Below are 23,567 nucleotides of genomic sequence, written 5' to 3' on the forward strand. Positions count from 1 at the left end.
AATAGTTCCAAGACCACATCTGGTGCAGGCGGGGAGTGCATTCAATCTATGACCAGCTTGCCATCATCATCAGTCCATCCATGTAGGGCTCGGCACCACTGGGTCAGCCTCCAGACAGCATTTCCAGATAGCTGCTTGGTAGTTTGCTCGTTAAGCATGCATATAGATGCAGTCTCTACAGGGTGGCAACTGGTGGGACTCAATTTTTCCCCTTTTGGTGGTGAAAAGTTGATAGCGCAGTTGGTTGACCTCACCAGTGTTGCTTGTAGCAGCATACATGCGGCAGGTGACCCATTCGATTTTTTCAAACAGATCATCATTAATGTCCCATAATTGTCCCAGTCGACCTAAAGTCTCTTGGCAGATAGTGTCCTTTATTGCCATCTTCAGGGCATTCAGCTTCCCTCGACCAGCAAATGCACTGACAGTATCACAGCTTGTGAAGGCATGTAAGCCAATTAGACTGTCACAGACAGAGTGTCCAAGTGAGCTTGCCAGTTTGCTGATGTCAACAAACCGCATGCGGTTTTGTGTCCCACACTTCTGGTATATGGAACAAGAGATGTCCTTCTGGAAGCCAAGACAAAGCATCATGACATCAGTGTCCTCGGCTGTGATGATAACTGCTTTTGAGCCTGTGCTGCATCCAGTGAATGAAGTAGTAGGCGAGTGTCAGCCTCTTCTTGTGTTGAGTGCAGCTCTGATACTTCCTCACACTCATCATGTAACAGGTTTCCTCACAGGTCATGTACAACACCTTGCCATGCAGCATTTCTCTATATCATGGGCGTTTCCACTCTTCTACCAGAAACTTGATGAGACTAGCCTTGTTTGAGGGACTGCAAAGGAATGTTCTCCACTGCTGTATGTGATGTCCACTTGTGAGGTTCTTGTACTGGAGAGTGATATCTCTACCCCGGTTTAGTCGTTCAGCGTTTTTGATCGAAATCTGGCGGTAGACATCAAAAAACACATCAATCCTTTCACTCTCTGCTCCCTCATGAAGAACATATGTGAAGGCTGACTCTGCAATCTGTGCAAAGGTCTTGTTGTTGCCATTCAGTTTTTGGACCAGGCTCATCCCATCAATGATGGTTGTAGATGGTGTTGGGATCTGTTCAGCAGGAGACACATTTTTTTCCAGCTCTCTGGCAAGTGCAGCCTTGTTTGTTTTTTGCAGAGATCCATCAGCATTTGCCAGTGGCCATGGCAGTGGACCCAGTGGGTGGGCAAGGGCATCTTTCATGTTCACCTTCCTGTGTTCAGCCACCAGGATCATGTGGCTGAAAAGGTTTCTATCTGCCTCAAGAACCACATCTTTTTCTTTCACCCCATGAGATGTCTTTTTGCTGACCTTGGAGAATGTCTTCAGACTTTGCTTGGTCATCCTGTCATAGAATTTTGAAGAGGAGTTCTCATCTTACCAGGTTTGCTTAAAAACCTGCTAGGCCTCCTCCCCGATCTCATGAGCTCTCAAGAGATCCCTGGTTACATCAGGTGGAGCCAAGAAGCCAGTGGACAGGCTAATCAGATCGGACTCATCAGGGGACAAAGGATTGAGCCAGTTGTTCAGTTCTCCATAAGATCAATGAGAGACTGGACATCTGCCTCATCTTTTTGGATCCCTGGACCTTGTAGATCTGGATGGGATAGTTTGGACATGCTTTGGCCTGTCAGGTCTCTCAGCTGTCTGAGGTATATGCTTCTGTACTCAGCTGTTAAATAACAGCTACATCTGGGTGTGTGGTGGGAAGCTGACACATCTGGGTGTAGTAATATGCAAGGTACCGTACATAATTCATTGTATCATATGCAAAACACCAGGGGATCATTGCACGAATACTTTCCAGTTGAAGCATCCAGTCTCCCTCTCTAGACGCTCGAATGAGCCCCAACAAGATTTTAAACGTCCAAATAGGACATTCAGAAGGATGAGAGGCTGCCGTTTCCATCTCTGAGGAACTTGCGGTACACTTCAAACAGTTCCATGATGCGTGTGCAAGAGCTGCTGTCGAGAACCTCCTTCAAATGGTCTTGGGAGACGTTGTTCCCAAGACAGTCAGTTGTTTTCAGTGTCTCTTCCAGGTGAACCAAATCATTCATGTCAGTTGCCGCCAACCAAGACAGGAACCCATTCCATGTCAGTCGCATGAGAGCCACATACAGGAGCTTGTGTAGTCGGACACCCCTGTTGTATTTACGGCCATCCATAACACCGGAAACTGAGCCTTCTTCAACCACACCAGACTCAATGCAGAGGTCTCGGAGTCCAGCATCTTGGAAACATTTTACAATATTGCCATCAGTGTGCACATGGTGTGGAATACCCCAAACCTTATGATGATGTTCTGAAACTTGTTGTGATGTTTCCATGTGATCTCAGCAGCCTTCGCATACAGGGCTTGGTCACATACACAGACAATCTCTTTCAGGCTTAAATCTTGCATGATGCTCAGTGACTGGTTGAGCGCTTCATTGACCGTAGACATGTGTTGCTGGAACATTGATGGTAGGCATGCATGCGTGCAAGGATCCAAACAAGGTTCTTGTTTCTGACAAGATGAGTATTGGCAGCAGTATCAACATGTGTACTTTTGCTTTGTGGTGGCCCCACTCATTGTCCGGCATTGTAAGTTGGCAGCATTTGCAGGGGTGCATCAGTACTTCGTTTCTTTGTTTTGGCTATGGGTTGGACAGGAACTTGGTTAACTCGCTTTGCTTGCACAGCAATCCCATTGACTCTATGAGATGTTCCCTCACCACTGATGGTTTCTTCCAGACGATCAATATTGTCCCAGGCTAAAGTTGTGAATATTCTTGGATGGATGTTACCTGGTAAGGCTGTATCTCTCCCTGATGACAAGAGCTTCTGAAAACACAAGGCAGTGTCAATCTCTGCCATCTGGGAATAGGATACACTGTCTCAAGTCAGTTGAGAATGTTTATCAACTCCACACTTCCTGTTAATGACTTGACACTGAATGGCAGAACAATGTGCTTAGAAGGCTTGATTTTTCCACATGTCACTGCTTATACTATGTCTTGGCCAAATGATTGCAGAAGTCGCTTAACTCTCTGGGCTGCATGAACAGGATCATTAGAGCCTGTGAGTAGATAGCACAGGAACACAGCGAGCGATGCTGGAATGGTCGGACACTCTGTTTCTGGTTTGACCTCAGGTGGCCAGGCATTCGGTGGTTATATGCAAGGACAGTCAACACATGAATGTATGTCTTTTGGTTGTAAGACAAAAGAGAATTTACGCGAAAGTGACATTATGTGTGTGAAAATGACAAGTAGCTTCATATCCTACAGTTGTTAGCTGCAATTAGCCGCACTCTCCTCGCCCCAGGGGAGGGGCGCGCACCAAAGGCGAGCCGCCCGGGGTGGTGAAAGCGGTAAAAAATAAGCATTATCTCTGTCCCCACCAACGACGCCGACACATTACTGACGCCGCTGAGTGTGCGCGCACACACACACACACACAGATGAGTTTCTCTCTCTTGTTCAATGAAGTCGGCGGTGATCAGAGTAATTTGTGATTATCGGTACAAACAGCGCGAATCACAACTTAAATGAATGCGGTTCCATTTTACATTATTGTCAGTAAGTTAGATAAACATTAAATTTTATTAAAATCGAACATTAATATTTAGAGCTTGAAGGCTATAAAAATAATAGTCATTAAAGTAACCGGCTGGACTTAATTTCGCAGTGGGCTATATGGCCGTCAGCTGCGCTTGTGGAAAGCCCTGTATCTATCCACCACACCTTAAAGGCTGGTCCGTGAAAATATTGACGGACATTAAACCGGTCCATGGTGCAAAAAAGGTTGGAGACCGCTGGTGTACATTACGAATATATTTAGGATATACTCTTGAAGTGAATGTATGTGTTGATAGAATAATCATAGAAGTAAAACAAACCTTGCCTGCTTGTTTTTGATTGTGATCGTTGGTAGAACAGCAGTGCTGGACTGATATTTACCTGGGCTCTGCTTCTTTCTGTTGTGGTGGACTGGGGTTACTTCTAACCTGAGCACAGTATAATTCCATATTTGACCTTTGACCTTCAAGTGACCTTGAATTTGACCTTGTATCTCAAAAATAACCCTGGAAAGGGGTATTACATGACCATCTGTGTTGTCAAGATCAAAAGTTGAAAATGGGTAAAGATTGACTCTGACGCCATCTTGAATTCTCACAATGAAATTATATGGGCATGTTATATATTTTCTGAAACCTTACAGTCAGGGGAATGCTGTGGTACTTGTGTTTTGTGTTTCTGATGTTCCTATGTCCTACAGGATTAAAAGAAAGAACATAGTTTAGGCGTAAAATGTGAAAAAATGTATGCTTTTGATGGTTTGATGAGCTGCAGTGACCTCCATATTTATCGGACAGGTTCACAACTGGGTTTAAATGAAAGCTTAGAAGGTCCCCTTTAAAATGATACCAAACACAATATTATTGAACAGTGAGAAAAGTCCTAATCATGAGGGTAAAACAGATTATGCACATGCATCTAACACACAGTTTTCCTTAGGCGGTGGTTAACTTCATGAGCTGATAAACAATATTTAGCTACTCACCTGGAAAGGCTATCATACAAAAAAATTATCTACAGACATATATCTATCCAAAAAATATAGGTAGCCTTTGTCCCTTTGACTGATACCAAAATCCGGTCTGGCCCATGGACTATAAGGGGCACCAGTACTGAGAGTCCGTGTGCTGGATGTGAAACTTACGAATCTCCCCTGCTACCTCCTATCAGTCAGGAAGCTGGTGATCCAGTGAGAGGTGGAGGGGGGCACACTGAGCTGGGACAGTCTTAGGTGGAGAAGCTCAGGGTGGTGTTGAATGCTGAGCTGAAGTCCACGAACAAAACCCATGCATAGGTCCCTGCAGAGTCCAGGTGGTGCAGGATGTAGTGCAGTCATGTTGACTGCATCATCCGCGGATCTGTTTTCCCTGTAAGCAAACTGCATGGGGTCTAGCAGGGGGTTTACACCAGTTCATAATTTCATGAACACGACGTCAGGGCAACTGGGCGGCAACCTCTGGGGCTGAGCGATGAAGCCCATGCGGAAGTGCAAAAAATTGCAGTTCATCAAGTGGCCGCTTGAGGCTGGTTGCAAAAGGGAGCAAATCCCCACAGACCCCCATGTTAAAAAGCCCAACTTTACAGTTTATATTATTGAACAGTGAGAAAAGTCCTAATCATGAGGGTAAAACAGATTATGCACATGCATCTAACACACAGTTTTCCTTAGGCGGTGGTTAACTTCATGAGCTGATAAACAATATTTAGCTACTCACCTGGAAAGGCTATCATACAAAAAAATTATCTACAGACATATATCTATCCAAAAAATATAGGTAGCCTTCGTCCCTTTGACTGATACCGAATAGTGAAATTTTGGGCTCTGGCCCATGGACTATTAGGGTTTTGTTCTCTCTCCACTGCTCTTCTCCCTTTACACGAATGACTACACCTCTGGGGACCCTTCTGTGAAACTCCTGAAGTTTGCAAATGACACCACCGTCATCGGACTCATTCTGGACAGGGACAAGCATACAGAGGGGAAGTGAACAGCTTGTTCTCTGGTGCAGTCAGAACCACCTGGAACTAAACCTGCTTAAGACTGTGGAGATGACTGTGGACTTCAGAAAGAGACCCCCACCCACCCTCCTCTTACCATCCTAAATAGGACCGTCCCCACCGTGGACTCTTTCTTTCCCTCCTCTTACCATCCTAAATAGGACCGTCCCCACCGTGGACTCTTTCAGGTTCCTAGGGTCCACAATCATACAGGACCTGAAGTGGACCTCCGGCATTGACACTGTGAGGAAGAAGGCCCAGTAGAGGTTGTACTTCCTGCATCAGCTCACGAATTAGTCATAGAAAATAAATTATGAGAGATTAGAGGACAGGAGTTTTGTGTCAGAGAAGAGAGTAGAGGACATGTCCTCAGTGCATCGTCCCCCCGCAGCCTAGGCCAATAGTAGCATAACTAAGGGATGTATAATTATAATTCTTTCTTCTTCTCCCAGGTCAGTTCTCCTGGAAAGGCTCTGAACCTGTATCCGTCTAATGAATATGAAGTGCTGCCCAATGGTAGTGAAGCACACTGGGAGGTGGTTGAGCGGATCCTCTTCATCTATGCCAAACTCAACCCTGGGATTGCCTACGTGCAGGGCATGAATGAGATTGTTGGACCAATTTACTACACTTTTGCCACAGATCCCAACAGCCAGTGGAAAGGTCTGTAATATTTGAATGACAGTGTTGTATTATTTTGGAAATGCTGTTTTAGTCAATAGTGTTTAAATGAATCCAATTTAACTATGAACATCTAGTTGAATTAGCAGCTTTCTGCTGCTGTTTCAGCATAAAATGTAATGGTAAATGGTAAATTGTATTTAAATAATGCTGTTCTTATTGATAATCAAACTGCTTTACAGTCACAGTAAAACATCTACCCATTTATTTACACAAATGCACAGCTTTGTGGACAACCCTCTCTACCTGATGAGCCACAGCTGCATTTAATGTCACGAACAGTGCAGTAGATTGAATGTGTTTTCACTAGTGACTAGTAATGAACTGGCAAGCGGATAATAGCTATTTTGTGACTTCTTCATTGTACAGAGCATGCTGAAGCAGATACATTCTTCTGTTTCACGAATCTAATGTCGGAAAACAGAGACAACTTCATTAAGAGCTTGGACGACTCTCAGTGTGGCATCACCTACAAGATGGAGAGTGTGTACTCCATGCTAAAAGACAAAGACCTAGAGCTCTATCTCAAATTGGTAAGACCAAAGCTTTTAGGGAGACAAAGGGATAATAGGGACTCCAAACACACACCATTCTTCCAACATTTGCATCCCCACCAGTTGGCATGGCTAGGGGTGTAGTTGACACAAACAAAGGCCCATGTGTTTCACACTACAGTGAGAAAATAATGTAGTTGTGGAAACTGACTTCTCCATTTATTTTGCTTTCACAAAGGTCCTCAGTTTGCTTTCTTATATAGCGAATTTCCCATTTTCTACCAAAACAGAAAGGTGTAACCCAAAACTATGTAGAACATACACCAAACACATTGACCTTGACTTATTCATTATACACTGCATCAATAAATTTACTGATGCCATTTTTTTTTTACTTTTACCCTTCTGTTTTCTGTCCACAGCAAGAACAGAACATCAAACCTCAGTATTTCACATTCCGCTGGCTGACGCTGTTGTTATCTCAGGAGTTCCTCTTGCCAGATGTCATCCGCATCTGGGACACTCTGTTTTCTGACCAAGATCGGTTCCACTTCCTCATCCTGGTCTGCTGTGCAATGCTAATGTGAGCCTTATGCATTTTGCTTCCAATACTAATACACTTATACAGTCCTATTTCTTTCTTCACACTATGAACTAACTATGAATCATCGATCTATCTTTTACAGACTCATCCGGCATAACTTGCTGACAGGAGACTTCACAGTGAATATGAGATTATTGCAGGTAATTTATATATTATTAAATACATATCCATCCATAGGCTTGGTTTGGTCTAGGTGGGCGGTACACACATTCTCATTAAATTGAATGAGAAGGCGTGTCCAAACTTTTGACTGGTAGAAATCATGTCTCAAGGCCTGTTCAGACCTTGTATTAAGATCCAGTCTGGGTATTCTGATTGCAAGTGATCAGCTCTAGATACATGTATTCAGATCTGACATTAATATGTGTCTCCAAATCCGATCTAGATTTGCACTCGCTTAATTTATAGTACTGCGCTGACCTACACACGGGCCCTAACCATGGACCCTCTGTCGGTGTGTGACATTTATACTTGTGTGCTCATCAGTCTGGCTTGCTCTGGAAAAATGCCACCCAAACGCGAGCCGGTGCTGTGCCTGTCTTGCCAGTCAGGTTAATTTTTGTTTCTACTTTCTGCTTCACTTTCAACAATGGCGGTTGAAACTTTCACTGAAATGTCTTCTGTATTCTGCTGAAATTTTGCCAAACATAAGTACTGATTCTTTATTAATTCAACAAACCAACAATTCGAAAATCGCAGAGATGGAGAAGCAGCCAGAAATACTGAAGCGGAAACACGCTACTACCAAGCAGAACAATCAAAGCTCTTGCGCTCTGCGTCACTACAGCACGTTGTTAGGTTTCTGTGGTGCACGTCGGCTACAGAGCAAGGTTCTGGGTCTGTGTAGGTGTCAGCATCAATTAACGCGGGAGCCTCTGCATCAATTAACGCGGGAGCCTATGCATCAGTTAACGCAGAAGCATAAATTGTGGATAAGTGGTGTTCACTTTAATGTATGCTTGGCTATACAGACAGCTAAAAACTCTCCTGATAAAACTCCACGGAGCACATTGATGGTTTTAATGGTGGGTGGTTAAAAAGTAAAGTTAGTAATCTATGCTAACAAAAATACACATTTTTTTCCAATCAAATTCACTTTTTAAGCTAATAATTGATTGAAACATGTTGCTTTTATGACAATAAACAATGTAACTTACAGATAGGGTTAGGAGTTAGGGTTTAAGTCGGACCTCAGCTCACAGGCTACCGTGCACTATGTCTGATCATTGCCGGTCTGGCCTTTTCTCCCTCCCGAACAAACATAGTATGCCTATTCACTTTCTAGCAGATGAGGAATTTGCTTCAACCCATTTTTCCTCAATTGCAGCTGCTAAGCTTTTCAGCACCTGGTTGTGACACAAGGTATGTATCTCCCTTGGGATAGACTAACCCTGCAACCTGTCAGAATGTGGCATAAGTGTACATACACCAGAACAGAATGGGCAGGCAGTATCCTCCCCTAACCACTGGTTTAGGTTCTGGGGAGATGGCAGCACATCATAAATAGCTCCCATCATAGATCTAATCCTACTAGCCTCCATGCTCCACAACTGTCTCCACTTAGACTTCCTTTTTTTTAAACTCTCCCAATTCACCTAACTACTGGATCTTTCGACTGCGTAAGAGTCATCTCCAGTCTAGCCTTAGCACACTTAAACTCCTCTGTTAGACTATTCAATTCAGTTCAATTCAGTTTCATTTATATAGTGCCAATAACAACACAAATCATCTTAGACTGCAACCTCCAGAGCAAGCAAATATTGACTCCGTCCTACAGAGGTTTCTAATGGCACTGTACTTACATCTACTTTACATCTCTAATGCTAACAATGTTATCAGTAAAGAAGCTCATGAAGTTATTACTGCTGAGGGCTGAAGGAATAGATGACTCAACAGAGCTGTGTCAGCCTGGCTACAGTGCTGAAAAAAAATCTGGGGTTGTTCTTGTTTTCTTCTATTAATGAAGAATAATATGCTGTTCTAATCTTACAGAGAGTTTTTTTTATAAGTTGTTAAACTATCTTTCCAGGCTATGTGAGCTTCTTCAGAACTAGTGGAATGCCAAATTCTTTCCAGCTTTCAAACTGCCTGCTTTGAACTACGCAACTGTGAATTATAACATGGAGCTACCCTCCTTCGATTTACCACCTTCTTTTTAAGAGGAGCAACTAGATTTAGAGTGGTACTAAGCGATGCTGTCGTGCTGTCAACAAAATAATCTATGTGATTGAGTTAGATTGTGGTTGCTGACATCCACATCACTGAGGTAATTACTGAAGGTATTAATTCCTTATATCTAGTTATAGCATCATCGGATAAGTGTCTACCGTAACGAAATGTCTTTCCAATTTCTGTGTTATTACTTACAGCAAATTCAAATGTTACAAGAAAATGATCGGACAATAGAGGGTTGTGAGAATATACGGTTAGACCTTCCGTTTCTATGCCATAGGTTAGTACAAGATCTAAGGTGTGATTGAAACCGTGAGTTGAACCATTTACTTTCTGAGAAAAGCCAATTGAGTCTAGTAATTACATAAATGAAGAGCTAAGACTTTCACTACCAACATCAACATGGATGTTAAAGTCACCTACTATAATGACTTTATTTGTTCTAAGCACCAAATCACATAGAAACTCAGAGAATTCAGCTAAAAAATCAGAGTAAGGAGCAGGTGGGCGATACACCACAACAAAGAGAATTGGTTTTTGTGTTTTCCAGTCTGGATGAGCAAGACTAAGAGTAAGACTTTCAAACGAATTAAAGCTTTGCTTAGGTCTAGGATTAATACATAAATCAGAGTGGAAGATTGCTGCCACTCCTCCTCGGCCTGTGGCGTAGACTCATTAAAACTGGTATATTCATCATCCTGCAGCCATGTTTGAGTCAAACTAAAGAGATCAATCTGATGATCAGTTATCAAATCTGCAATTAAAGTGATTTAGACAAGAGAGACCTGACATTCAAAAGACCACATTTAATTTTCTTATTGCTCTGTTGTACTAGTGAATTTGTGTTGATTTGGATAAGGTTCCTATGAATAACTCCTCTATTGTTATTTTTCCATTTAAAAAATCTGGGAGCAGACAGCACACCTATGGAGTTTGGGAAGTTATGGGTGTGAGACAGTACTAGAGAAGCGGCAGAGAGGTGTGTAAGACTGCAACTCTGCCACCTGGGCTGAACTCTGGGTTGTCATGGTTTTGGGGTGTTACTAAAATCGGCCAAATTCCTAGAGATAAGAGAAGCACCCGCCAAGGTGGGGTGAACTCCATCTCGTCTAATCAGACCAGGCTTTCCCCAGAGAGAGTTCCAATTATCAACGTAGGCCACGTCATTGGCTGGACACCAACTAAATAACCAGCGGTGGAATGACGACATGCGACTATACATATCATCACTGGTCAGATTGGACAGGGGACCAGAGAAAACTATGGAGTCCGACATAGTTTTAGCAAACTTGCACACCAATTCAACATTAAGGTTAGTGTCCTCCGATTAGTGTCCGGGGAAAATCTGTTAGAAACGTGAAGCAGTTGGTGGTGCTCCGTGGGCCGGGTAAGACTATGTTTCCTTCGTGCCGTCACCCAGCCGCCCTGGTTTCCTGGCTGCTCGGGAGCTTCAGGGGGACAGCTAGCAGGAGCTATGCTAACGGGAGCTGCAATTAGTCGGCCGACACCGGCTACAGGGCGCTGGTTAGCTATTGGGTTTTGCATGGTGCGGAGCCTCGCCTCCAAAGCTACAAATAAACTACATTTATTACAGGTGCCATTACCACTAACGGAGGCAGAGGAGTAGCTAAACATGTGGCACGACGTTAACCGCTAAATACACCAAAACTGATTAAACTGAGAAGAAACGTGAGATTAACAAGGTGCTACAGAGGACATGTGGTTAGATAAACTCAAAATACGAGTTTCACCACTTATACAGAAAACGTTTACATGATTTTAACGGAGCTAAAACAGTGCAAGCATACACAGCAGCGGTGCAGAATCGGGAGGTGAAGCAATACGCTTACTAACGTGACGAACGTAGGAACGTAGGCCTCCCACTAGTTACTGGGAGCTCCAGTATGCCTTTCCCATACAAGGCTGCACCACTTCAGTAGCGTGGGACACTAAGCCATCTTCTATATGATGAATTAATCATCCTTTCAAGCTTCTCAACCTTTGACAGAGGAACCTCACATACTGTCAGTGGCCATATTAGTCGATGCAATAAACCACACCATAGCCTTAACTTATCTGGGAGCCCTGACCAGTCTATGCTCGAAATGCCTTGCATCATTTCCTGCCTCAATCCACGAACTGCGCTTTATCACTAAGACTTGCATCATACCACCTTCCCAGACTCTTCACTGGCTTTTCTAGTACTGTGGGAAGTACCTCCTTATTTATGACAAACCTCTTATTTAATATCTTTCCTTTAATAACTGCAATACTCCTAGACTTACTCAGTTTCACCTTCATCCTAGCTCACTGCAAGCTGCCGTTTATCTTGTCACCAGTCTGAAATTACATGGAGCAGTTGACGTCAGTCGCCATGTCATCCATGTGTCAGATTATAACTCCAACCGTGGTTTCTTTACACACTGTCATCTTTGGTTATTATGATAAATAAGGAAATATTTTACTTATCCACAGAATCCCATTTTTGTACTCATATTAAATACTTTCATTTTTAAGAGAAAAAAAACGAACAGGGTCCAGGGTGCTCAGGAAGTTTTTTTTTTATGCATATAGTGAGGGTGCTGTTTAGAAAGGGTCATAAATAGCAAAGCTCAAAGGAAAAGTTCAAGACATTCCTCTAGCTCGACATAAAAAGCCTTTTTATAAGATGGATATTTCATGATAAAAAATGGACACTGGGATCCCACACGTAGCAGCAAACAGCCTTCCTCAGGGTGTAACCCTCTATGCACAGAATCCTCCTGAGAAGGTCAGGTAATCACACACACCTGTGAGCAGGCTGTGGGGCCACAGGTAAAAAATACCATGCCTCACCCATAGATGGCTGTTCAAACAGAATAAAGAGTGAATACATATGATGAGTGAGAAAAATAAGAAAAAAAGATTATATGTAAATAACAATACATACACACACACACACACACACACACACACACACACACACACACACACACACACAGGGTCAAGGATGCAAGCAGGTACATATCACAATTCCACTCAGAGAACAGGTGTAAACTTCAGATAAGTTATAGAAATGGACTGAAATCAATTTTCTCATTTAGTCCTGGAAAGACTGTTGCCTGCATCTGGTAGAAATTTTCACTTTGTAATAATAATTTTAATTGGTCACCACCATGAATGTTCTTTTTTATGCACTCTAGGCCTTCAACCATGAGGATGTCTGGGTAACAGTTATGTACCTCATAGGTTTGCCATAGGTTAATCCAAGTATGCTTTTCTGATAGCATATTTGTGCACAGAGACTCTGTCTTTTAGACAGTATAAACCACCCCTGATATGTGTGATCGAAGCGCAATTCAAATATGAATTACAAATGTAAAATGTGATGAGGAACTGTGCAAAAGTAGATGGTAAAAAGGTGGACCTGAACAATTTGAGAGATGTCTGAGCCCAGGTATGTCCAGTCGGAACCATCAATTGTGCCTTTTTGTCACATTTTGGCACCATATGTGCCATTTCACCTTTCTCAGGTACCAGTCTGAAAAAAATATTTTGTTTCACTGATATATCACTAAATACGAATACAACGGAGGCCATCACTCGAACTCACAGGAGAATATTTCGACAACCAATAGGTCAATTTTAATGATTGGCACCTCTATTCTGTTTCATATTTTTTTATTAATGTGTATACAAGAACAAAGGCACTTGCATATGCCAGGGTACATTGATGTCAAAATTAAACATGTACGTATACATCGTTAAATTATGATTTGCTCATTTTTTTGCATATGGCCGCAAAATAATCCATAAATGCTTGCCATGTATTGTAGAATTTGTTCATGTTTCCCTTTTTTGAAAGACTAATTTTCTCCACTTGACATGACTTGAAATGACATGACCTCATTCATCCATTGTGTTGGAAGGAGCTGTTGTGGTTTCCAGTTTAGACGGAGATGATGTTTAGCTATTACAGAGGCTAACGCTATAACCTCCAAATCTTTAGCAGGGTAAACTCTTCCAGAACACCATAACACCGATGAGTGCTGAAGCGTCAAGATGTTTTGAAAGTACCTTGAACATTGTGATGAAATAAGTTTGCCAAAAATTTGACAGGGCACGACAAGAAAAAAACATTTGTGTGAGATTACAGGGTGAGCCTCCACATCTGTCACAAACATCTACTGTATTTGGGAAAATCTGTGCCAGCCTCGTCTTTGAATATTGACATCTAAATACTATTTTGAACTGTATTAAGTTCAAACGGGCACAGATAGAGGTTTTGTCCATTGCCTTCAGTGCGGATTCCCACCAATGTTCAGTATGTGGTTGCCAAGTAGTAGCCAGGTCTGATATCGAATTCAGTAGTCAGGGTTGAATTCAGTAGCCAGGGGCCTCATGTACAAAGACTTGCGTGGATTTCTCAGTGAAACACGGCGTGCGCTAAAATCCAGAAATTGGCGTCCGCCCAAAAAAAATCAGATGTATCAAAGTGTGCGTGCGCCTGGATCCATGCACTTTTTGTTTGTACATCCCAATCAACGTGGAATTGTGGTGTCAAACTCCTCCCTGTCCACGCCCCAATTTAAATATGCAAATTTATTCAAATATGGCCTGCATCGCGGATTTCCCATTCTGCACGATCGGATTTTCAGCATGAGTAAAGCGAAAAAAAGGAACCTGACCGAGTCTGAGGACGAAGTGTTATTAAATGAAGTGGAGACATGCAGTGATACTCTATTTGGTAGCCTGTCGCCAGGCATAAACACAAAAATAAAGAAAAGTGGGAGCGGTGTGACGCTGTTAATGCCGTGGAGTAGCGCGCACACGGAAATGAAAAAAAGAAATGGTCTGACATAAAGGTGGAAGTGAAGCGGAGGATACGAACTGACCCCCTCTGACAGTTCTAGCCAGTTTTGGCGCTGCCTCCATCGGCACCGCATGCCCGGTGACTCCAGGCCAGCTGCTGACATGCCGTGTCCTCACCCAAAGTGAATCACAAGACGAAATTGTCAGATCCGTGCCATCAATTATTGTCTGGATCAAATAATAACCGTCCTTGGAGATCTTAGCAACGCAACAAATGCACTTGTTATAAGTAGCTAAATTGTGTCCTTGCCTCTTTACATGTTTGAAATGGCATGCTACCGCGTCTGTATCGCTTCCCAGCAGCCGATTGCCCTCTCCACCACTGCCCAAGTTCGGGACTGGAGGTCACTGTACCTCCTCTCTTGGTCGGTGCCGGGGTTGGTGAGAGGGGTCAACAGCCACATTCTCAGGGGGTAGCCACGATCCCCTGGGGTCAAATGAAGGCAGAAAACGTGCGAAATAGATTTAGTTTCCTTTGTTCATAAACCATTTGAATGAAGCACAGTTACCTTTTTTCTAATTATAGGTGCTTCAGTGAGAAACGAACACTTAGGACAAAACAACTTTATTAATGGATAAATTATTGTCTCACCGAAAAGCCACCCATAGCGCCAACTGTATCAGCCTCCAGCCTGTTTCCAGCCATGCTGTTGGTCAGAATGGGCGAGTTATGCTTTGAACCAGGCCACCTTGCTGCGATGTTAGTGAGCTGCATTTGCGCATCACATATTATTTAAACATTTATTGGATGAAAATGTTTCCTGTTGACAAAAACAAATTCATCTTGTTATGGCGCTTTGATAGTAATGTGTGTGGAGTCAATAGCTCCGATTCCATCAGGGAAACCGGCTCTTGGTGCAAACTGCGCTTTAATGTTGACCTGTTCAACAGTATTGTATGGGAATTTGATGTACATGGATGACATTCTGATGATCCCGTCCCAGACAGCTGGCATGGCTCGACTCAGTATTGACCGACAAACTCCCGATCAGCTGGCCAGTTCCCGCTGGAAAGCCCCTGTTGCCAGGAACCCCAGAGTGGTCAGCACATGTGTGGGAACTGTGGAAACTGACCTACGCTAGCCATGAGGTTGGCGGAGGTCACCGCCCATTTCCACGGTCAATTCACTTTTGATACATCTGAACGTTGTCGTTGATGTGGGCGTACGCCACATTTCTGGGTGCATGCAACTTTGATACATGAGGCCCCTGGTCTGTGAAAGAGAAAAAGATCCCTAAAACCGTGGGAGCAGTAAATTTAAATTGAAACCATATCTTAAGGGTAGCAATAACCTGAACACGAATCATGAATGCCCAGAAGTTTCCCAGCAGAACACTGTCACTAGATGGTTAATGTTATTTATTTCTCCTGTTCTCCTTAATGTTGTGGCAGACGTGTGTGTGTGTGTGCGTACATATATATATGTATAGTATACACACTACCGGTCAAAAGTTTTATCCCAAACCAGCTCGATGGGTTTAAGTCTGGAGACTGTGCTGACCACTCCCATGTTTTCAAGCTTACCATCTTGTTCTTTTTTTCCTGAGGTAGTTTTGGCATAGCTTGGACTTGTATTTTGGGTCATTATCTTGCTGTAGGATGAACCTCTGATCAACCAGGCACATAGCAGAGGGTATTGCATGGCGCTGCAGAATGCTGTGGTAGCCGTTTTGGTTCAGGGTGCCGCTCGCTCTGTACAAGTCACCGAACCTGGATCCAGCAAAACAGCCCCAGGCCATCACACTTCCTCCTCCATGTGTGACAGTTGATGCCACACACTGTGGAACCATCCTCTCGCCTACTCAACAACGTACAAAGATCCTGCGTAATGAACTGAAGATTTGAAATTTTGATTCATCAGTCCATAATACCTTCTTCCAGTCTTCAGTACAGCCTCTTTGTCTTATTCTGACATCTTAGCAATGGCTTTCTTGCTGCAACTCGTCCTGTCAAACCTGCAGCTCAAAGTCTTCTCTTCACAGTTGAAACTGAGACTTGCTTACTACGACTACTATTAAGCTGTGCTTGAAGCTGTTGTCCTGTAATCCGCCTATCACGCAAGCTGTTAACTCTCAGAAACTTGTCCTCTTATTCAGTTGTGGCTTTAGGTCTGCCAGACTGCTTGCTGTCAGAGTTTCCCCCAGTTTCTGAGTGCCTTTTGATGAAAGACCTACATTTTTAAGTGTTATGATGGGCTGTCTCTCTTCCATTGTTAAATGCCCTTTTCTCGACATTTTTGTAGCAACACACTACTTTCTGCAGTACAATACTGTTCACCTGCTGCCCGTGAAGGTCTGGTGCCACAGTGTGTTCCAACACTGCTTTTGTGCCGACAGACAGGGTTGTAAGTAATCAAGAAAAGTTGGACCGCCTGTAGGAATTAGTAGCACCAGCTTTCAAGGCTGATTCAACCTTCATTGCTGTAGAACGGCTTTAAATTGTTAACCCACTTCATGTTCCCTGAAAAGGCCTTCTTGTATAATTTTTTTCTAACCTCTGGCTGTTCAGTACTTATCTTTGTACAAAAGGAAGCCATCTCTAAAAGCCATCTCTAAAAACCTTTTTTAAGCAGAGGAGGTGGACTGAGATTTAATTTACCATCTATTTATAATTCAGTCTTGACTTCTGTCCCCAAGAAGTTTCAACACCATTCACACCTTGAGCCTCCAGGCTCCCACTGACAATAGCCTCGTTAGAGCTCCATTCATAGGGTAAATAGCCTAGGCACACAGTTTCCCCCATTCAAGGACGGGTAAGTACTAGCCATTATGGAAGTAGTGACCCCAGTTTCTGGTCAAGCAAGTTTCTGGTGGGTGTACCCACAGAGTTTTCCTATTTAAACCTCAATTTCCCACTAGTCTCTCAGAAATGTCTTCAACAAATTCTACAAGTCCAGTTGCCTTTCCTCAAACGCCGTTTGGATTACAGGCAGATACTTATGCATTGTACAATACATCCAGGGAGGTTTACGATTGACCCCAAATTTATTCTACAGCAGGACAACAACCCCAAACATACAGCCAAAGTCATAAAGAACTATCTTCAGTAAAGAAGAACCAGAAGCCCTGGAAGTGATGGCATTGCCCCCACAAAGCCCTGATCTCAGCATTGAGTGTGTCTGGGGTTACATAAAGAGACAGAGGGTTTTGTGGGAGCCTACATCCACATATCTGTGGTTAGTTCTCCAAGATGTTTAGAATAACGTACCAGCTGAATTCCTTCAAAAACTGTGTGCAAGTATCTAGAAGAACTGATGTTGTCTTGAAGGCAAAGGGTGGTCACCCCAAATATTGGTTTGATTTAGATGTATCTTCTATTTATTCACTGCATTTTGTTAATTTATGAAAATAAACTAGTAGCATTTTCATTTTTGAAAGCATTCTTAATATTCAATACCAGTGATTGTTCTCCAATTATTCCTTTAGGATTACCCCATCTCAGATGTCCACACCATCCTGACCAAGGCCAAAGAACTGCAGGATAATTCATAAAGACTTCCCCCTTTTCCTCCTCCTGTCTGAACTCACATGTGGTAGGTTAGAATTCTAAGATCTTTCATGTTAATCATGTCTTGTGAACTGACATGATCTTTGAAGAAGGAAACAAGGAAAGCACAGCATACTGTTTTTTAACTCCATGTTGATGTTTGACCAGTGGGAGCAGTCCTTGAAATTTGAAGGACATGCTGAAACTACTGCTTCCTTGAAGTCAGTGGGAAAGAGATACTACTTGCTTCACAATGTGTTACAGGAAAAGGCTTTTCACAGCGATCTCTCCCATGGAGACATGTTGTACTCGTATCATGTTTACGCTTAATATCTGAGGGAGCCAGAGTAAGCCTACACTACAGATCTTAGTTTGTCATGAAAATTTACCAGAAGTATTTAGGACTGAATCAAGAATTTTACAAATATCCCTCTGCAATCACGTATTTTGTCACATTAAACAGATAATTGTGTTCAGCAATGGTTCATGTGTGTTTTTTAATTTTTTTTTTAATGGAAGAAACATGTTTAATAATGTTAATTAAGTGAAAGTATTTCTGAGTATATTTCACTTCTGACAAAATAAATATAAAATGGTGTCCTGGGCCTGTTCAGTATTGTGCAAGTAACTCCTGAAAATCATCATCTTGATAACTTTTGGGAAATGTAATTTAATAACCTTGTAAAGTACATGAAGGGCATTGTTTTTCCACAATGAGCATTTTATTCTCTAATCTGGGTTAACATGCATCTCTAGTTGGTTCATAGTTTTTTTGTTTTTTTTTACGTCATTGGCATTGTAAATCATTTACTATGAATAGCAAGGTGGTATGTGTTATTTTCAGATAATATCTCTGACATAGCAGCATTGTCCCTGTAAACGATTCATGGACTGGCTGCTGTTTTTTTTTTTTTTTTTGTTATATATGTCATAGTACTTACCATATATTTATTGTTGAAATTTTACCACAATTTTGAGTGGTTGGTTTTGGTATACAAACAGATACAACAGATTTTATTTTTTTTTTTTCTTTTAAAATGATGTTTAAACGGGGGCTGACAAAGTTAATAATCATTAATAATCCACCCAAATTCCTTTTGCAACATGTGATTGATGCATGTATGTTCTTTTATTTAATTTAGCCTGACATATATTTTGGGAAATCAGGAAGAGATGATTTTGACTATGGCAACCAACTGAAATATGTGGATAAATCTTACAGCTTTGGTTTACGCTGAATTACACCTATTAAAAAAAAAATAAATAAAAAATCTACTAAACTGCTAAAAATGTGACATTTTTCCAGCTGCATGCACTGCAGTCATGAACCTAGATGTTTAGCACCAAAACACTTACAATTTACACAAAATTTGTTCAGTTTAAGAGAGACTTCTAAGACCAAAACAAAGTTTGCATTTGAGAGTATTTTGTATCATGTTTTGGGTGAATATTTCTTTGAGGGAATGTTGCTAATTACACAGTCTTCTATTGTGTATTTATTTCTATCCTGATGGCGCATCTGTATGTGTGGTACATACACTGATGTGATCACTATGCTCTGTGTCTTACGTCAGTTATATGCATGGTTTGTATTTTGTAAGCACATTTTGTAATGTCTCCAGTGTTAAGACTTGTAAGTTTTTACATGATTCAAGATGTGCATTAAAATTAATACTGGGATGGAAGTCTCTTTCACTGAATTATTGAGTATGTCAATAATAAACGTCTATATCTTCTGTACAAATTGAATACAGATGCAGATTATACAGATGATTATAGAAATGCATAATCTACACAAATGCACACAAATTTTGGTTTTATTGTAGTTAAGAATATGTGAATATTTCCAATATTTGCGATATTAATTTGTAAATACGAGTAATTTAAAAAATAGTAGTTTTTGAGCCCGCGGGCGGGCTTGGGATTCAGAGGGTTAATTGTCTTGGCTGGATTCCTATTACATGTGCCAGTACAAGTATGATACATGCCAACTTAATGAAAAGAGCAAAACACTCTTTAGCATTATGGGTCATACCAGTGCTTTTTTACTAAAACATAATTTGACCACAGAATAAAGAGGGAGAGATGGAGGCAAATGACAAGTGGTCCTGTTATAGGCCAATCTAGTCTGCAATAACTGTTGTGGTGAGATTAGGAAAATGAGCAATGTTTTGCTGTACAGCGGGTTTTAGTAAGCTAATATTGAGGCGGTCGCATATACAACTATTAATAAATTATACAGATGAGAAAGCTACCAGCAAATTACATATAATCAAGGGCTATACTATACATTGGCTACAGAATAACGGGCTGCTTTTGGTGTTTTTCTTGGCGATCCTGTCTTTGAACTGTCTGAATCAGACAGCGGATGATAAGGGGCACGTGAAGAGACAAACTAAGCTGCAGCTGGTCCAAGCAGAGAAGTCTGCCATTCACATATTGATCACTTTTTGAAGCCTTATTCCAGCTGAATCACAGTGCTGTATTTCTTTTTGTTGTCTCCAAAACTGCTCATTGGTTTTGGAGGTTTAAAACAAAAACAGTATCACATAACCTTCATGATTTTATTTTATTATTATTTTTTTTTATTTCTTTTTTTCATCTTTGTCACTTGTCACACCTAAATGTTTCAGATCACCAAACAAATTTAAATATAAGAAGAACACACAAGTAAACAAAATACCGTTTTTAAATGATGGCTCTTATTATTAAGGAAAAACAAAATCCCTCCCTAAAAGTGAGGGACCAAATAACCAGTTGGGCCATTCTTACCAGCAACAACTGCAATCAAGCACTGTGGTAACTTGCGTTTTTTACAGCACTGTGGAGGAATTTTGGCTCACTCATCTTTACAGAATTGTTGTAATTGAGCCACATTGGAGGGTTTTCAAGCATGAACCTCCTTTTTTGTCTGCATTTGTCACATAGTTAAACACCATCACCAGCCCTCCCTGGGAGCTAGTTTGTTGAACTTTATTGAGTGGAGTGACCTTGTATGGCAGGGAGAGCAATGCTATACCTCAGTGAATAGAGAGGGAGAACTAAGGACAGAGAAGATGTGGAAGGATGGACAGAGTGCTGGTAGGAATTGGTGGAATGTACGATCCTGTGCTTCCCAAGTCACCTCACTCAGGAATAAGGGGGTCCAGGGGGGTCTGTGTAGGTCTCTGAAGAGATGGGAGAGTCAAGGAGGGTAAGGATGTCCCGCTAGAGGAGCTGAGTCAAAGATTGGGCACATACTGATAGAGTGAAAGAGCAGTCCAGCCCTTATTATGCGGGACGCATCAATTCTTCTTGATGTGTCCAAGCACGCTCTGGCATGTGACACCACACATGCATGTGGGCATTCCCTAAATATGATTGAGACCATTACCAGGGCCCAGAGTCGGGTCAGGGGACCCAGACCCTGAGAACCACCACCCTAGTGTGATAGCACATCGGTACCAAGCCCAGAGAACCACCACAGCCAGAGGGCACGCCCTGGGGCACATGGTGAGCAACAGCGAGCACCCCCAGACCACCCAAGCAACCACGAACCAGTGCAAGCCAGAAAGGCCCCCACACCCCCGTGCATCCACCCACCGACATCCTCCCCTGAACACCGCCCCCTGACCACCAGGCGCCCGGAGACACCCCACCGGCCAGAGAGACCCACCTGGGAGTTCAGCAATGCCTCCACAGATGGGCACTGGCAAAACAACCAAGGAAGGACGGGCCACTGGAGCAGGGGGGGAACATAGAGATAAAGCCTAGCCAAGACGACACTGGAGAACCCAGGTATCTGCCTGGACCATCCGCCGTACACCCACAGACTGCCGGCCCAAGAGACACCCACCCGCCCCGCAGATGACCAATCCCACCTGAACCTCCTTTTTAATGTCATGCACAGCATCTTAATAGGATTCAAGTCAGGACTTTGACTAGGTCACTCCAAGTCTTTTTTGTTTTACTTCAGCAGTGGACATGATGGTGTGTTTTGGATGATTGTCCTGCTGCAGATCTCCAGTTCATTTCAACTTGAGGTCACAAACAAATGGCCCAACATTCTCCTCAGGATATTTAGTTTGACAGCAGAATTCAGGTCCAGGTCCTAAAGCAGCATAACAGCCCCAGACCATCACACTACCACCACCACCATATTTTACTATTGGTATGACGTTCTTTTTCTGAAATGCGGTGTTAATTTGCACCAGATGCTATGGGACACACACCTCCAACTGACTGTTTTCTGGAAAACTGAGACAAGCCTTAATGTTCTTTTCGCTCAGCAGTTGTTTTCAACTTGTAAAAATTGCCATGCAGGCCATTTTTGCACACCCACTATGGTATTGTTGCAGGTATTTTCTTTCAAATTTGAAAATAATGTGAATAGAGATGTGTGAGTAAACCTGGTAAATGTAAATTATTGATATAATAACAAAAGGGCAACAGCTTGGTTAGTAAGTAGGTTGTAAGTAAGTAGGTGGCTTCAAAGGTCAAGCTCAGCTTTTATCTTCCTTTTCACAATCAGCAGCTTGTCAATAGATCTATGCTTCTTCACACAGAGAGCATTAGAAATTTATAACTTGCTATGATTGTCTTTCTTTGAACCAAGAACGAAGAATCATTAAACAATCGGTAAGTAGAATGCTGTCTCTTTGTGCTAGTATAATAGGTAGTCAGATGTAGACAATATGTGCTCACTTAGCAGGTGTGATAGCTATCAGAAGTCAACGTTACCAATATTATTTACACTACAGTCCTGAAACAAGTCATGTTGGCTCCATGGATTCCTGCTGTTGATTCTAATTTATCCTCTTTAACTATTCAATCTTTGTGAACCTGCGTCACATTTTGAAAACTAGTGCTTATCTGAGCCTGTCACTTTAATACAATCTGGCCACTCTCGAATGAACTTTGTCCTCACCAAACATTTTATTAGGTTATTCCACATTTTGTGTTTTATGTGCATGTTTTATATGAATATTAAGTTAAGAGCATCAAAGTTTCTAAACATACCAACTCCACGCAATAATATACTGTATTTAATGCCATTGCACACAAGTTACAAAGAAATTTTTATCATGCACGTGTAGGTAAGAAGGTCAGTCTAGCTTGCTTGGGAAATAGAAGGAAATGACCTGGGACTTCTGGTGATGTGAAAGCACCAAAGACGAGTCGACCCGGGTCTGAAAATACCGGGTCAACCCGTTGTGTGACATTGCAGTTTGTTGATAACCTGAAGAATGGACCGGTCAAACCCCCGCTCTATCAAAAGGCTGCTGATATTAGAATAAATCACTGTGTCCTGCACAGAGCCCAATATCTGCTGCCAAATCTCCTTGTTTCCTCGATGCAGAGCGCTGCCGTGAACGTTAAAAGCGATATCCCACACTTAAAAAAGTGTGGGATATTGCTATACAAGCTGTATATAAACACAGTCACACAGTCGCCGTTCACCTATGCGCTTCCATTAACAATTGTGTAACAACACATTTGATTTGTTTGATTGGAAAAAAAGGAACAAAAATCTCTGCCCTTCAGAAATCATTCTTTATGGGAGTAGACAAAAACTTGTTGAGCTAAAAACCCGGGTCGTCACAGATCGACCTGGGTTTTTCGCTCGATGTGAAAGGGGCTACTGTATATTCACCCACCTGGGCTGCAGCTCTTTGGTTTTTAGACTGCTGCCAACT

At 42.2% G+C, this 23,567-nt stretch overlaps 2 protein-coding genes across 2 annotated transcripts in view; both read left to right on the plus strand.

Annotated features, from left to right (window-relative positions):
- Window positions 1-19,572, plus strand: part of tbc1d13 (TBC1 domain family, member 13) — a 50,762-nt gene extending 31,190 nt beyond the window's left edge. The window contains exons 8-12 of the mRNA XM_047569549.1: window positions 6,057-6,267; window positions 6,655-6,818; window positions 7,202-7,362; window positions 7,466-7,523; window positions 17,832-19,572. Of these exons, the coding sequence (XP_047425505.1) occupies window positions 6,057-6,267; window positions 6,655-6,818; window positions 7,202-7,362; window positions 7,466-7,523; window positions 17,832-17,897 (660 nt within the window). The 3' untranslated portion in view covers window positions 17,898-19,572. The remainder of the gene's footprint in view (window positions 1-6,056; window positions 6,268-6,654; window positions 6,819-7,201; window positions 7,363-7,465; window positions 7,524-17,831) is intronic.
- A 2,813-nt stretch (window positions 19,573-22,385) lies between these two features.
- Window positions 22,386-23,567, plus strand: part of thnsl2 (threonine synthase-like 2) — a 30,918-nt gene continuing 29,736 nt past the window's right edge. Inside the window, exon 1 of the mRNA XM_047569997.1 lies at window positions 22,386-22,509. The gene's annotated coding sequence lies outside the window, so the exon portion shown is untranslated. The remainder of the gene's footprint in view (window positions 22,510-23,567) is intronic.

Source organism: Mugil cephalus, chromosome 19 (assembly GCF_022458985.1).
Source record: "Mugil cephalus isolate CIBA_MC_2020 chromosome 19, CIBA_Mcephalus_1.1, whole genome shotgun sequence".
In the NCBI taxonomy this organism is placed as follows: Eukaryota; Metazoa; Chordata; class Actinopteri; order Mugiliformes; family Mugilidae; genus Mugil; species Mugil cephalus.